The 17,283-nt window shown below is 40.7% G+C and overlaps 1 protein-coding gene across 1 annotated transcript in view; it reads left to right on the top strand.

The window, feature by feature from the left end:
* The window catches only part of doc2b (double C2-like domains, beta), a 108,370-nt gene that overhangs the window by 86,307 nt on the left and 4,780 nt on the right, over positions 1-17,283 (top strand). The window contains exons 6-8 of the mRNA XM_023430887.2: positions 10,687-10,844; positions 14,695-14,776; positions 16,585-16,681. Of these exons, the coding sequence (XP_023286655.1) occupies positions 10,687-10,844; positions 14,695-14,776; positions 16,585-16,681 (337 nt within the window). The remainder of the gene's footprint in view (positions 1-10,686; positions 10,845-14,694; positions 14,777-16,584; positions 16,682-17,283) is intronic.

Consider the following 17,283-nt stretch of genomic DNA (forward strand, 5'->3'; position numbering starts at 1 on the left):
CTGTACTCCAGCACATAATATATTGTACTATATTGTACTTTACTATATGAAAATATACTATACTATATTGTAAATTACTCAAGTATATCCTATATTGCACTATACTATACTCCAGCATACTAAACACTATTTACTATACTATACTGTACTATACTCCAGTATACTGTATACTATGTTTTACTATATTCTACTTTAGTAAACTGTACTTTATTATCTTAGATCATACTGTGCTATAGTCCAGTATAAAATAGATGCACTGATTATTATTTTATTACTGATATTCTGTGCTGTAGCTCATATTCAAAAAATATCTACCCTCCGTGTTGGCTGATTAATCTGATTAAAGTCCACTGAGTGTCTTGATTTATATTAAATGTTACACTGAAAAACAATCAGGAAATCAGTGAAAGAATCAAACAACTACTTGAGCAAGAAAACCACATTTCATCTCAGAATATTATGTAAAAAAGATAGAAAATTTAATCAGGGCCATTTGATTTTCCTCCAATGAGGGACACAACATGGCAGCAAGCCTTTGACCTTGTTTCCCTGTGACTATCAATAGATTACAGATTATTGTATTTCTACTCCTGTAATGTGATGAATAGTATGGGGGGAAAAAGGCAATAAATTAAATTGTTTTTTTATTGTCATTGTACTGACATTTCTAGCTATTGCCCCTTTAACCCTAGATGCCCACTGCTTGTTTCAGAGCAGTTCATATCTCAGTATTTTCCTGAGCAATCGTCTTCATTAATTCTTCAGGGTGATTCGTGGCACAGCTTTTTGTCAAAGCCATAATTACAGTGTTGGATCGGAGTAAATAAATAAAGAAGACATGCTGGGCTGTTGGTATTGTTAACACCTTTTTTTTATTAATATTAACCTCCTAGGACCTGGCGTCCACATATGTGGACCTCACATTTTGGGTTCTCTAGACCACAATACTAACTTTTTCTCAACAAGGGCCTGGTGACCACATATGAGGATATTATACTGCCACTCAGTAATCGAAATTTAAAACTAATGTCCTCATATGTGGACATCATTTTTCTCAGGTCCCAATCAGAATAAAGATCAAAGAGAAATTAAAAATGCATGCCATGCAAGAGTTCGGGTCTTAGGAGGTTAATTATTGATATTCTTAATAAGATCATGAATTGTGTTCCTTAGAATTACACAGTTATTCTGAATTCAGGCAATAATACGAGCAGGTATTTCTTAAACTGCTCTGAAGTTGTGTCACAAACAATAACTAATACAATTTGACTTTCTTGAGAGCCGAAGGAGGAGTTAGTTCTGCGCACAAGAGATAAACGCAATATAACAATGGTCTTTCCATACAGTGGGCTACATGTTGGTGACTGCAAGAAGAAACAACAGTATCCATAAGAATTTAATTTAAACCACAGGACAGATTAGAGCGCTGGGTTTTGAGGCCATAAGTGGGGTGCAGGAGTGGATTATGTGTTTTGAGAGCATGAGAGTGAAGTGGAGTGTCATTGAACTGTGATTGAATATCCCTTTCAAAGTGCCTACACAGCTTTGGAGTATAGAGCACTGCCTTGCGTTTGGAGAGACAAATTCCTGTTGCTCTTCTCATATGCTTTGTTCTCTATGTGGGAGTGTGAAATAGCATCCAAAAATACAAAATATGCTTGCGCAAAACTGGTATCAAACGGCCACGGTGCATTCACCGCTCCGGGCCCTGATGTTGTCAAGGTTTATTTAATATTAGTACATGCTACGCTTTCAAAATGACCATATCTCAGATGGGTATGGTGGTTATCATTTGTCATACAATAATTTTAGAGTAACATTGCCAAAAGAAATCACAGTCACAGTCTCACAGTCTCAATCTTGATATTGTTTTGTCTAAAATCATGACTACTGGGTAAAGCAGTTTACAATTTGCAACATTACATTTCTAATCTCATAGTGTTTTCACACCACGAAAAGCTCGTCCTGACAGCGGCGTACATGACGCTCATGGCTGAATATGTACCTTCACGCTGACTAAATGTGGAAATGGTTCAGAAAATAGAAGCTGGAACCTGCTTGAAACCAGTGACTGTGGCTTTTCAACAGGTATCTACAGCAAAAACCGGATGCTTTTACTTTTTTTTACCATTCAGTAAGAAGAAGAAAGGCTGGAGGGTGTTTTCAGTAGATCTGGTAGCTCCGATCATCACAGCATGCAGTAGCTGTAGAACAGATATGTGTCAAACTCAGTAACTGTTTTTCGGGGCTTGTCTGTTCTGTTTCAGTCAGGTTGTTGTGCTATTTCGGACCACCCTGTCATACGTCTAACACTGGCAAGGGAGAGTATAAAGCACAGCTTGGCCATTTCCTCATAGAAGTGCTTCAAGGCAAAGTGGAGCTGGTTACAGAGAGCTCGATGCAGGAAGCGTTCTGCTCTGCTTGCTCTTGAAGTAGCGGATAAGGAGTTCTGTTTGAACACAGGATGTTGTTTTGCTGTGCTGGGGAGAATAGAGCACCGACCATTTAATCATCTCATCCAGCAGCTAGCAGAGCCTAGTCTTATTGATGGTTTTGGCCTGACAGTGGAGCACTTTGACTGGCTTGTTCAGCTCATAAACAAGTCAGTCGGCCCACAAACCTGTGGACTGGACCTGTCACAGGCTGAAATATAGTTAAAGAAATGCAGAAAAACAATGTTCCGTTGTGACCTAACAGCCTGCAAACATTTCTACAAAATGTATGCTATTTATAATCAGTTTAACACTATCACTAAATCACCCAAAGTACCGCCAAAACTGGGAATTTATAGTGCTGCTAAAGTTTATACATGCCCAACCCAGACGAGGACCAATGCATGTGCAGTAAAGACGTACATGAAGGGACCAAACTATCCAGAAACAGGCTCAGACACATCCGAGATACTGCTCCCATTGTCACTATAGATAGATACAACCATGAAGGTGAAATGTCTACACATACTGACATAAAGGCCTTTGAATGTCAGAGGAACTGTATGTATGTTTTGGTAATCCCAAGGTAATCCCAAGTTGCCTGGACAGCTGTGTCCTTGCTAACACTGTGACCACTCAACCATGTCTATCTAATGGATGTGTCTGCCAGCCTCGACTCTGGATCTGCCACCAGCACTGGCACCAGAAAACAGCGAGAGGGCCTGAGCAGTGTAAGAGCCAACAGCCTTGTCTGGCAATAAATCTCAGATCTGTGTCTCTGTGCAAAACATTTCTGTCTTTCCCTGGTTCAGTCGGACAGTGAGAGGCTTAACTATAAAAGATGACCAAAAAATTTGTTACTTGTTCTGCTGCCATTGTGGAAAATGGCAGTGTTAGTTTTTGTTTTCTGGTATCACTTTGTCTAATTACAATGTGTGCTAGGCCATGTTTAAAAAGTTTTCTCAGCACCAGCAATAACATTACTGTTGAGCTGAATAGTCCAGGACAACCATATAAAAGGTTAAGGGTGATAATGTTGGTCGGTCCGTCCAAAACTCCCAGCAGGTCCACGGAAACATGTGTTAATAAGTAATGAAATGAAAGAATGGACGTGTATGGCCCCCAGAGAATGATATCTAATGACAATGATAACCCCTGATCTTTTGTTTAGCGAGGAAGTGTTTTCTTCAATAAGCCTGGGACCATTAGAGATGACTGCGAAGCCAGAAGCTGTAAACACATCATGAAGCCATTATTACCTTTTTAAAGTTTTTCCTGTTTGAAACAATTTACACATCCAGCAGTTACAGGGCAACATTAGCAATCATGTGGAGTTGTGGTTCTGGCCTCACTCTCCTTTAACCTTTCCGGTTTATTAGCTCCTTAATGCTTCAGTATATTTGTCTGTCTGCCACTTGGTGTTTGGCAGGTTGCATACTGTAGGTTTTTTGCAACTTTTTCAGCTTGCTAGACTGAAAAAGACACTGATGGGAACAGTGAGGATGGACCGGACTAAGTAAAGTTGCAGTCCTGAAAACCAAAAAACAATGAGCTGAAAGGTGCCATTAATCTCCATCGGGTTGCGTGGTGATATTTATCTGTTGGTTTGTCACTATGTGCGTCCCCTTTCACATACAAGCAGTCATGTGATCAATTGTTAATTTAAAAAATATTAAGTATAGCAGCTCCTGATTATTCTGCTCCTGGTATGTGAAAGGAAGCAAAGATATTAGTGGAGGAGAACGTGACTGACGATGATGCATTACAGCCTCTACTGGCAAAACTGACTCCTAGAAATTAACAGCAAATGTGTTTTGTTGGAAATGCCTCCCCAACCTCCTCCTGGTGACTCCACTGCCATTAATTAATACAGCGTTTCATTCAAAAAGATTTTGCTTCCAAATGTAATCCGGCTAGTGAATATGTTTCCTACAAGACATTTGCTTTTGCAGTTTAGTTGTATATAAACAAAATTTCTAGGAGTTCAAGGCCCTGAAAACTTCAATCAGCTTCTTACTAGGAGTTGTTGTCCCCAGCCACGTAGTAGATTTGGCAACATATTTTGTTTTTAAACCAGATGCCTTCCCCTGATGCATCCCTGTGTTCGGGGAGCCTGTGACTGAACCGCCAACCCAGGGATCAGCAGCCAATCTGCTCTAGCCCTTGAGCCAAAGCTCCCTGCAAGCTTCTTACTGGGAGTGATATTGTTTGTTGTTACAAATGTTTCTGCCAAAGTTAGAAACATTTCAGCTACTTTGCATGAGAATTTTTTATATTTGCGTTTTTGTTTGTTTTCTTGACTTCTTCTTTAGAAGTGGATGGGACTCATTTGGAAAAAGATGACGTCATTTATCTCCGTGCTCCAATCGGAGTTTAGCGACATTTGAATCACAGTGTGATGACTGTTGTTTGCATATGTTGCAGTCAAATCTGATCAAACCACATTAGGAAAGTCTTAATAAATAAAATTTAAGGATTCTACCTTTAATTGTCTTTATTTAGTCATTAGTATTTAATATTAGATAGAAAGTTTTCAGGGGCTTTAACGGCACAGATACTAAACCAAACCAAAATGTCACTATGTTGTTTACTCCATCTGATGCATGTGTATTGTGGACTGTAATAAGCATCTGAGCATCCAGGGGCCTAAAGTTTAGACTTTTATTCTTGTTTTATTTGAAAATAAGACGGGGAGGGGGCCTGCAGCAATATTCTTTCGAGCCAAAAGTATCCTGGTTAAGCCTCTGAGCACCAGGTTCTCTTATCTGATTTTACCTCCACTGTTATCAATACTACTTTTTCTGTCCTCTCTGTATGGGATGTGTTTGTGAGTGAATGCCAGTGCCCTGTAAGCCGCGGCCTCTTCTCTTGCATCAGCACAACAGTCAGATCAACACCTCTCAGACGACAGTGGGGCGCTGAGGGATCCTACCAGGACGCTGGCAGGAGATGCATTTTGGCCCAGCTTCCTGCTCATATCCTGAACTACCCACGCATTGTCTCAGAGAGCTTTAGTCATGACACAGGAGACGACCTGTGCCCCTTTAAGCACGTCAGGATTTGGTATTTCTTATCGTTCTGCTTTAGTAGGGAGATGGGCAAAGACAGAGACACCTGAGGCACCTAGTGAAGGTTTTCCACTTTGAACTGTAAGTCTAGAAATTGGAATTAATTACTGGCTCAGTAACCTGGACCAGTCAAAGGAAACCCCCCCTTAATCCTGGGATATTACCAGATCTTGTTCCTGGTAAAATTGCTGTTTTCCTGGTAACCCCTAAGGGGCTGAATAATACCTGGAACCCAGTCAATACATTCAGAATAATATTGTGTTTTGTTGCTACATCTGTGCTGCGTTGTTTTTAGTCTGTGGAGTTCAGAAAACAATGAAGCAAGCAGACAGAGTGATGTATATCTCCAATGATTATTTAGCACCGCACCGACATTCATTCAGAATGATGTTCAGACAGTTGCATCGGAGGTGTCCGGTTGTACTGTGCGTTAAATTCAATTAATGGACATCCTCTAGCCAATCTTAATTGAATTTTCCCCCAGGCAATGGTACAATTAGCTGGAAAATGTTAAGCAAACACTACAGCGCAGTAGTGTATTTGGTTATGTAAGTTGATTTAATGTTGATGGAGATAGGAAAAGGGAGCAGTGGAGGCCATGCAGTACCAAACAATTTATGTCTTTGTATCCGTGATTAATGATATTACATGGTAATCATTTGAGTCTTAGTTGGTGCATGTTGTGTACATGCTATCTTAAAAAAAATATCTGCCATTAGAGAAGGAAGGCTAGCCAGGCTAAATGGACGGTCTGCGAGTGTGAAATACAAAAGACACTGAGTGCTGTAAGGATGTGTGCACTTGTCAGATACGCCGACCTTGATACCAACCAGGCAGCCTGAGGTTTGTACTTCCTCCCTCGCTCACTTTCTGTCTTGACACTCTTATATTCCTGTCAGCCTCTAGGTTTGTCACACACTTCCCAAAGTGTATCTTGTTAAAGGAGACAGAGAGACAGAGGCAACAGTGGGTTGTCCTAAACATGGATAAACAGTGGACAAAGAGACAGAACCAAATGGGTTTGACACTAAACCGAGGCGGCATCTGAAACATGTTGGCATGCCAGATGAAATGGATGGCGAGTCCACGAGTCCAGTGAGACGTCTCGCAAAAGTCATCTGCGATTCATGTAGAGAGAGTCGGTTCCCTGTAGATATCTGATTAGTATCCAGCTGTGGACACTGCTGGACAGATTGTTGAGCACTGTCTCCTACATACAGTGCAAATCTGTGGAGGAGACAGAAGTCTGTGTCTGCAGAGGCTTTTTCTGCCTGTTTTTCATCTTCATTTCATTATTCTTATTTTGTCTCCGAATGTTGAGGATGTTTTGGGATGTCCGCGTTGAGCAGGGAAGATTGCAGCTTGCAGCTTGTAAGAGCAGTAGTTTGCAGTACAGCAAATCATAGCTCTCCATTTATATACATGGGTATATGTTTTATATACTCTTTTTGGCTTTAAAGACCAAAGAGGAGGATTTTTTTTCATCTGGTTTGTACAAGCTGTTAGAAGGTTGTATAAGTTGCTATAAAACTTTAAATTTCTTAAAACCTGCAGTAAGATTTTCACCCACTTGGAAGCAGCATAAAGAAGATTTGAACACAACACTGACACGTTATCACCTTACAAAGATGATGAAGTGAACTTGTTGCTTATTTACACATCCAGCAGTAACAGAGGAACATTATTATTCAATTGGAGTGAACCTGATGGAGATATAAGTCCAATCTTCACTGTCTTTTAGCTCTGTTTTGGGTCTCTACCAACTCCTGAGTGAAATATCAGAGTCATTGTGTTCACCAGCTAGTTAATACATCCATGAATTGTCTCCATTTCCCTCTTGTGTGTCCTCATGGGACATTCTATGACAAGGGTAAATTGTCACAGTTAAACATTTCATTTAATACATGACATTTGAAAAGACCAAAGCTGAACCAGACCGACGACTTAAAGGTGAACCTCACCGATCCTACACATCAGACTGTTTTTTTACAGGTCTTAGGGAGTACTTCGGCATATGTGAAACAAGTTGTATAAAGCCTTTTGTGGCACCAGAGTGAGCTGCGTGAAGTCTGATAAATTGTGTCGAGTGATGTCTTGGTTTTGGCTTTGAAAATGGGGGAGAAAAAAAAAAACTAATCTGGTGGTGTGACATTAGAAAGAAAGAACTTCTAGAGGCTGCTCCTCGTTTCTGGTGTTGCTGCATCGATTTTGATCCTTTTAAAAAAAAAAAATAAAAAAATAAAAAAATCTCCATTGTGAATCCAACAGTGTTGTTTGAGTGCAATGCTAAATCAGTGGAGCACTGTAAGCTCTGCTACTGTACTGTTCTACTGCTGCACAGATCTGCTGGGGTTTGGCCAGTGGGGGGTCCAATGTCAGAAATGTTAAAAATCTTAAGAGGATTATGGGCTTTAACATACAATAAGAAGTTGTTATCAATGAAGGATTCATCTGTGGTGTTTTTGAAGTCACATCATGTATTATAACTTTGCAAATGTACATTTAACTCAAGTAACAAACTGATTTGACCTACTTTTTCTAGAACTATACGTCTCCCAAGTTTAACTTTATAGCTTAGCTCCAATGCGAAGTAATTTGCAGTTTGTCATAAATGAGACAGAGAGGAGGAATGAGACAGAAAATCCCAATGAATATCAATTTGAAATGGCACAAACCAAATTGAAAGAACTCGCAGTCCTAATGCCCACATTTCCACAGGGCCATGCATTTTCAAGTAGGTTTTCATAAGCTAGAAGTTGTTAAGCCTCCGGGCATTTGCTCTGCTGATATGGGTGGCCTTATACTGTATAAAAATAAATGCTGAGGTATGGGAAAGCCCAGTGCATATTCATGCAATCAGCAACTGCGGGAGCGTTGCTGGTAAATTGCATTTCCAAGTCACTGGGCGTAGCCGTGAAAAAACCCCCCCAAAAAAACAACACAAAGCTCAGATAGCCCAGTGGCGTGTCCTGAGAACAAGCAAGGCCAAATGAAAATAGACATCAATTAATGATACTGAAGTGGAAGTGATATCTCTCCTTGCATCTCAGAATATAAATGCATGTTTGCTTTCATCTTGTAATTTACTGACCTCTTGTGGCTGCAGTAGGTTGTTGTCTCTGGACCTGGACCTAAAGTTTCTGTCAGTTTCACGGGCGTGGCTGTGTCCAGTGGGAGCAGCGCGTTTGCGTCTTGATGACGAGTGACTGGTTATAGCTACTTCAACCGCAGCGTTATTAAACTTAAACTCTTAAGGCATTTAGTTTAAGTTAGGGAAAAATTATGGTCTGGTTTTTAAACAGAAGAGGTTCACAGTGACTTCAGATGCATGGTGTTTATTTACATTTTAACCAAAACCACAATCTTTCCTTGACCCTAACCAAAGGGTTTTTGTTGCATTCATCCTAACCTCAGCTGGGACTCTGCTGCTGTTAATAAATACAGCACTTCATTCATTCAAGAACAAACTGTTGCCCCTAAACATAATCCAGATGGTATTTGCTTGTTTCACTTTATTTGTAAATGTACTTTCCTGGAGACGGGCTTCCCTTGTGACTTCAGACACACACATGTAGCACGATTTACATTTGACACCACAGCATGACAGGGAAAACAATTTAGTATAACAGAAATTTAATTTCTAGGAGATAGGATTGTCGAGTCCAGTTCCTCCTACATACTTTATTCAACTCCATCTCAAAGGTAATGTATGAAAGGAGAGACTTATAAAGGGAAACCCACAATCCACAGTTAACCCAGACCCTTCAAAAAATCCCCACATCCAAAACCCTGATTCCAGAGTCGGGAGCCATAGCTGTGCTCTGTTTATGTGCAGTGAAGGAAGAAGAATGCTTGTAACGAGCAGACTCCCAGTGTGAGACCATAAATATTTCTGCATCCATGTAGAAAGATTGTAAATCCGCCTGGTTCTAGTGAAAGTCATTATGTATCTCTGTAGCTGTCCTTTTTGGGGATTTCCAGATTTGAATTTACACACATTAGTCAGTTTTATTATTATTATTATTATTATTATTGCTGAAGTTCAGTTACATATTATTTCATATTTGATTTTTACAAGAAAACAAAATAAAGTAGTTAAAAATCACATGTCAACAAATGACTTCAAACAGCAGGCCTACATATGTATAACAAAAGAAAATGATGATCAACAGGAACAAAAGGAGAGTGATGGAGGTGGAGTAACGGTGGTGGCTCTGTGGAGAAATTCGTCTCTTATCTCAGACTGCCTTGGTGCACTCACGCAGCTTTCCCAACTTTGTCATGTCATTGTGTTTTTCTCGTGTTGCTTTAAGTGAATTTCAGTCTCATCTTGGTTTAGCTAGACAAAGATGTGTCTGTGGACTGAGGCGACCGGTGAAGGCGTTCGTAGCAGGCGGAGGTTATCTGACATGACTGATACAGATGCAGTAGCACATCAGAGAAGCTGACAGTTTCAGACATTTGTCTCCTTTTTGGTCTTAGATTGAGTCTTGGCCACATCAGATTTAATACTCAATCATCCAAACAGAAGAGATTGTTTGAGTTCACCCCCGTCAGGACCTGAACGTCTGGTTATCAGGGAGGTGTGGTGTTTGGAAGGAAAACGGGGCTCACTCTTGGCACACGGGTCATGTGTCAGTTCAGATGTTTATCTCGTCTCTGAAGAACATGGCAAATTAATTTTGATGAGGCTATTAACTCGCCATTTACAGCGGAGATGGCATCAATCAGCCAATCAGTGTTTGGCTGATTTTCAAGACACACAACTGTCAAGAAGACGAGTACTGAAGCTGCAGCGCACTTTTAATGATACCCACTTACTTTTACAAAAACATGACAGGACAAAAAGAAAAGAAAAAAAGAATTAAGACCATGGTTAACATAGTGAGAACATTTCCAGGTAACGGTTTTGTTGTCAACATGGATTAATAGCATTTTGGAAATTAAAGCCAAATGATGATGGTGCCAGAAGTGAGAAATGTCAGCTGAAAATGACGCGTGTGTGTGTGTGTGTGTGTGTGTGTGTGTGTGTGTGTGTGTGTGTGTGTGTGTGTGTGTGTGTGTGTGTGTGTGTGTGTGTGTGTATCTGTGTCTGTGTCTGTGTGTCTGAGGGAAAGCTCGGCTGGCAGTGTGTTCTTACAAGAGCTGGTTATCATTCCTGAACCTTGTTGTTTTTATCACTGCAGGTCAACAAGACAGAAGACAAGTCCCTGGAGGAACGAGGACGCATCATGATTTCTCTGAAGTACAACACCACAAAGTCCTGCCTGGTGGTGGGCATCATACGCTGCGCTCACCTCGCCGCCATGGACGCCAACGGCTTCTCTGACCCCTACGTCAAAACGTCAGTATTGTATGCAAACAGTTGCAAATACATTCAAACAGGAAATGGGGATGTTACATCATCAACTATAACAACAATAACATGCGGTATGTTTTCAAAATATATTCGGACTAATTACAGTTTATTACAACAACAATAAACTATGAAATCTGGACCCAAGTGATGATGAGCCAGAATTACACTGAAGAATCTGACATGAAATTTGCAAATGTATAAAACCATAAAAATGAAGAACTATCCAATTGAACTCAGGTTATAGTTGGGGGGGGGGACTAATAAATACTTTCCTAATTTGTCAGTTATTTTCTTGATTAACTGATTTTGGCTGTAAAATGTTAGAAAATAATCACAAAGAGTTCAAGGTGACTTGAATGTTTTAAAATGTCTTCCTCATGACTTGAACAATTCATCAGTTATCAAAGTATTTGCTGATGAATTATCTGTTGATCAATTAATCATTAACGATTCCAGCTCTGCTGATCATTACGAAATGTTGTTTTATCCAGTTTCTTTTCACAATAACTGAGATTATTGCAGCTCATTTTTATTTCATTCCAGCTGTTTTTAATGTTTTTTTTGGGGGTTTTTTTAAAGTGATTTTTTTTTCCCATTATGCCACTTTGATAACAAAATCTCCACAGGGAAGAACCAGTTATGTCAGTGGTGCCCTGCTTATTCAGACCAAAGCAAAGGCCAATCACGTAACTTGACTTTGTTGTGAAAGTAGCATTATGAAAAAATTGGGGAAATTGCTGTGAAATAGAAACAAACTTTGACAAAGGACAGTTTGAGCTAAAACTGCTGCAATGAAATAAAAATAACCTGCAGTGACTCTGTCGCATGATAAAACAAAATTAATTATAATGAGTTTAATTTTAAACATTCACATTCCTGGATTATTTCATATTTTAATTGTCATTTTATATGTTTTGTCTGTGTTAACTCATGTTCACACTTCACAGTTAAGTTGATCTTTATTTTGACGTTTTGTTGTGGATACTTCCGCAGCATCTACAACCGGTTACATGGATTCATTGTCATAAACCAAGGTGCAGGTCAGGGACAAAATCTGACCTTATGATTGCATGGGAGGAAAGGTCACAGGGTCACCAGCATTATTACAAATCTGCCCAGAGGCTTCATAAATACTGAAACCAAGTTTCATGGCAAATTGACTTTCTTGCTGTCGAGTAAAGTGTAGGACGGACTCATCGTCTTTAGGCTGAACATGGGTTTGCTTCAGGTAAAACAGCCTGTCCATCGATTCCTCTCGACAGACACTTGTCCTCAGAAAAACCGGATGCTCGTCATTATAATGCTATTTTTAGAGGATGTACAACACGATGCAGAAGTGCTGAAATGGATTAGCTGGCAGTGCTGATGTTTTAGCAGAAAAAAAAGGTAAACTAACCGTGATTATCAACAGCATGAAAGACACACAGCAAGAGGCCATTCACGGGGCTGCGATTTGACGGAGAGTCCTATTTATCACACCTGAACATTTCCCAAGTCTTTCATCTGGCAGAGCAATGAAAGTGCAATTAATTTCCAAATCTGCCGTGCACACCTCGAGAACAAAAGCACAACTCGTTTCGGGAGGAGAGGTGCAGGCAACAATTTTCCAACCGTTTGTGGTTGAGAAAATCTCCCCGAAGCCTGAAGGACACGCCGGCCGATAACAGATTTACTGACTGGCTCATGTGAGAGGGAATAAAGGAAATGTACACCCGTGTCAGATAGACGTGATTGGCTTCTTGTCTCTCACCAGCCAATGTCTAAGCAAGAGTCTATCTGATGCATCAAGTCACAGCTGTCACCTGGACAGAAAAATGCTTCGCTCTATTGTGCTGATGATGTTGGGAAGATCCTGAAAATGCGCCTGCTGTGTGAATGTCGAATGAAGAGACGCATTAGTCGACAGGATAGTGGAGTACATGGTGAAATGTGGCAGTGTAGATTCCCTCCTTAATGTCTCTACCGTCAATAACAAGTGCCTTTCATCATGCTTAGATGTAAAGATATTTTTAAAGATCGATGTATTCGGTTTCAATGCACAGCTGCTGAACAAAAGCATGATAATGGGCAATGCAGCGAAACCGCTGTGAGTCACACAGTGAAATAACATTTAAAATCACTGTAATGCACAATAGCATTGTTTGCATCCCGACTTCCATTCTGAGCTCGTTTTGCCTCGGGGTCACTTGTCCTATTACATGACAACAATTAGGTTCGCTGCAATATTCTCATCAACCACAATTTCAGCCCCTCCCCACTCCCCCCAGGGTAAGTTTCCGAATAACAACCCACTTAGCCCCCCTTTAAGTCTCCGTGTTACCTTGGGAAATTGGAGTCTGTGCGGGTCCGGTGAGCACGTAAAAAGGAAAGAGGGATGTGACGAGCCACTGTAATTGCTGACTGGATTGAAATATACCAATATACCACATCAGAATGAACATTATTGCCTAAAACTGTTTTTATTTTTTTATTTTTTTTTGCCCAAATGAACCGAGTTGCTAAACAACATCCATTACACAGGGCTTGATATACACTAAGTAGAGCCTGCCTTTTGCATCATTTATGAAGGCAGAGCAGAAACAAATGTCCAGCCTGCACACACACACACACACACACACACACACACACACACACACACACACACACACACAAACAAGCTGTACATTCATAAACACGTACTGTATGCCTGCACCCAGAGCAACAGTGGCACTAACAATCTGTTTTTCTCCACGGGGTCACACACTGCAGTGAGTGCAAATATAAACCGGTAAGTCCCCACAATGGTACATGTTTTGGGAACACCATCATATTTAACAACATGCGCTCGGTTGCCAGTTAATTAAGCCCAGCAATAAATTGTAACTCCACAAAGGTTATAATTTCTTTTGTTGAAACAGTTGTAGAGACGTGTTGATTAAATACTGTGCTGTTGAATTGTGTTACATTATTTCTAATATTTTGTAAATCCTATTTATACATGTATGAAACACCTTTCAGTAAAACACAACCCAGTTCATCAGCACTGTAAATTACAGCCTCCAAAATGATCATGAATTAAACTAAACTCTCTCTAAAACAGTTTAAATAAAAACTGAACATGTGGAAGTAGGATTTATTGCAGGGCCATTAAACTGCATTATTTGAATGTACTCTGACTCAAGCTGCCTCACAATTGTCTAAAATGAAAGCCATTAGCAGAAAGGAGCACAAGAACACTCAAAGTAACTCTGTAAAGATAATAAAATCCTACCAGAACAAACCCATAAAACCTCATATTGACTAAAGATTTAGGTTTTATGTGAGTTACAATCCGCAGATCTGCGGCGCTGCGATGCAGTGGGAGTATCGTCTGACACTGGAAACGTCTTACTGTTATGAGGTGAGGTGTCTTCACCTCTGTAATCTCATCAAAACGACAAAAAAAAAAGAAGGTTTGTTGTTAATCTACCCGTGTATTGGACATCAATCTTCATGGAGAAGAAGTGATAACAACAACAACAACAACAACAGCATCCATGTATTACCGACCTGAAAAAGAAATGTCTTTAATAAAGGCACAGGTGGAGTCTATAAAGTCAGAAAAGGTGGTAATGTGATGTAGTGTGTGTATTGAAATGCAGCTTTGGTTGAAAGTAGGGCAGTACCACAGCACCCTCTGGAGGACAGAACAATATAACAGCTGGGAAATAAACAGTAAATGATGCTTTTACATTGTGGAGTTGATGAAGAAAGACTCCTTGCTGCTCCATCCACAGAAACAGGAAGCAGTGAAAGCATTGAGGTCAGTACTATTACATGTAATAATTCCTCTCTCCTTTGCTCTGCTGTCCTGCAGGTACCTGAAGCCTGACGAGAACAAAAAGTCAAAGCACAAGACTGCTGTGAAAAAGAAGACACTCAATCCCGAGTTCAACGAGGTACAAACCACATCTACTGCGCTGTTTTTTTCTCCCGCCTAAGTTGATGGTTTGTCTGATGCTTTTACGTGCTGAGCCAACCTCCATAACTACGGGCTACGTGGCTACGAAAAGCCATCAGAGAGGCCACGGCTGTCAGATTGAACTGAAGCACATTTTTCTTACTTCATCACTGGATGACTTTTCCAGAGAGTTGTGGAGTTGTAAGCTGGATGTTGGTACAATATGTCAGTAAAGCCGTCCTCAGCCAAGTGTTTGTAACTGAAGGTGTAGCTCAGGTGCTGGGCAATCTTCTTCTATCATCCACTGTAAAGATTGGGATTGTTAGATGTGTCGACGCAACAGCCTTGAAAACATAGGAGTCGTGCACACACACATTTTCTACCAAAGTTTAAACGGGGTTTTGGTCGTTTCTGTATTCGTGTTTCGGTTTCATCTGGGAAAAGGATGATATCTCTGTGCAGGATTTTTTGAAACACTGGAATCAAACGGTGATTATAGTTGTGGGGGAGTTTCTCACAGTCATGTCTTTCAGACCACACCCACACAGCCCTGACTGAGCAGATAAACTGAGTTTATGTCTCTTATGTTGTTGCTTATCCACTCATGAATATTTAATATATAGAGACAGAAACTTTTTGAAGATTTTAAGGAACCTTAAAGCTGCACTAATCAGTTTATTTTTTTTATTTAACAATGGGAGGAAATTACCACATGTGGTGTGCTGCTCAATAGTGACAAACACACATAATTACTAGATGTTAAAATGCTAGAGTTATCACCAACCCCACAGTTCCCCTCTACTCTACAGAGTGTTTTAGCATCTTTGAGCTGCCAGAGCAGCTGAGTCTCACAGCTGAACGACTCCTTGAAAACCGAAATGATTGATTGTAAATACTGTTGGAATTACAAATGCAATGCCAGACTCCCTGAGGACCCGGCCATGTTTTGCAGAGAGGATGCCAAACATGTTTTCAAGGCTGTTCAGGCCCCTCGGTGCTCCGTGGCACAGGGTAGCTTGGCTCGGAAGTACCCGCCTGTATACGAGGGGACGGCCCCGGCCAAACGCTCACACAGGCCAGCAGCTTGACATTTCCACTGACATTTTTTGCACCCGTATTCTTCCGTCACCTCTTGGCCTTTCTGCCAGAGACGAGCAACGGGGGTCTTCCTCCATATCAAGGCATTGATTTCATTAAGGTGGAGCAGCAATCTTGATTGAACCGCAGATTGAAATGGAAAAATAAATGCTTCCGCTCTGCACAGTGCAAATTGATATCAGAAAAAAATGCTTGTTTCATTTAGTGGACAGTGTATTTTATTGATTACACTGTCATTCTGATAATGTACCCCTTATTTCCTCTGCGGTACAATCTAGATACTTCTGCCACTTGTAGTGAAGTGAATGAGTCTGTGCCAGAGTCCTGATCCTGATCTCCGAGAGTCAAAAAAGGCAGCAGTCATTAGCCTGCGTACTATTTTAGGCACCAACAAAAAAAAATTCAAACTCAATGAGGCGCTCAGAATTATGTGAATCAGTTTCACCAGAAAATAAAACAAATGTCAGTTGCATTCAGCTTTGTAATGATAATTATGGAAACCCAACACCGTGCAGAGGAGTGTTTTGTTGTGAAGGTGCTGAAGCAGAATCAGACTCTTATTCAACACGTTCAAGACCTTTTAAACCCACAAAGGCTTCAGGCGTCGTGGTGATCTGAAAAGATGAGATTGTAATTGTAATTGTATGTGATCATACCGGAGAGAGGAACTACTGGAGCTCTCATTTTCTGCTGTTCTGCTCTCTGTAGGAGTTCTGTTATGACATTAAATATGCAGACCTCACCAAAAAGACCTTGGAGGTGACTGTGTGGGACTACGACATCGGCAAGTCCAACGATTTCATAGGTAAGCACAGGGTGGGTGCGCTGCTTTCATCAGAGACGACGACAGTGTGAGATGAGTTCAAATAGCTCCACTGATAATTCCTCGGCATCAGCGGCACCACTGGCCGTCTGTTCGGTCCGAGCCTGCTCAGTGTTTTGGCCCTGTGCTGGGCCGGAGGCTGAGAAACAAACAATCCCTGAGCCGTGCTGAGAACTAGCTGGACTGCCATCATCTTGCACTGATGGCCAGACCTGAGGCAAAGCGCTCACCCTGCAGTTAGTAAGTGATGTTTTAGTGAAGTTTTTTATCTTGCTTAAAACCATGAGAATGACACAAATAAAGGAACAGGACCGGAAAAGAAGCTGCTTTGTTTTGGAAAATAATCTTAACTAAAGCCACAGAAACTGTCCTCTGATGAAGAAGACAATTAGATGCTGTAGAAAAAGCTAATAAGTGGACCTTGCGTCAAGATTGTTTTGCCATACTCTTAAGAACTGATTAGCGTTGTCATGACGACAAATCATCATCATCATTCCTCTGAAACTGATAATCGATGTCATTTCATTCATTCATCCTGACACTTGTGCTCATGCTACGTCTGTTTGTGGGGGGGGGGGGGGGGA

The sequence above is a fragment of the Seriola lalandi genome, unplaced genomic scaffold, assembly GCF_002814215.2.
Source record: "Seriola lalandi dorsalis isolate HSWRI2012SDOR001 ecotype SW California unplaced genomic scaffold, Sedor1 jcf7180002054914, whole genome shotgun sequence".
NCBI lineage: Eukaryota > Metazoa > Chordata > Actinopteri > Carangiformes > Carangidae > Seriola > Seriola lalandi.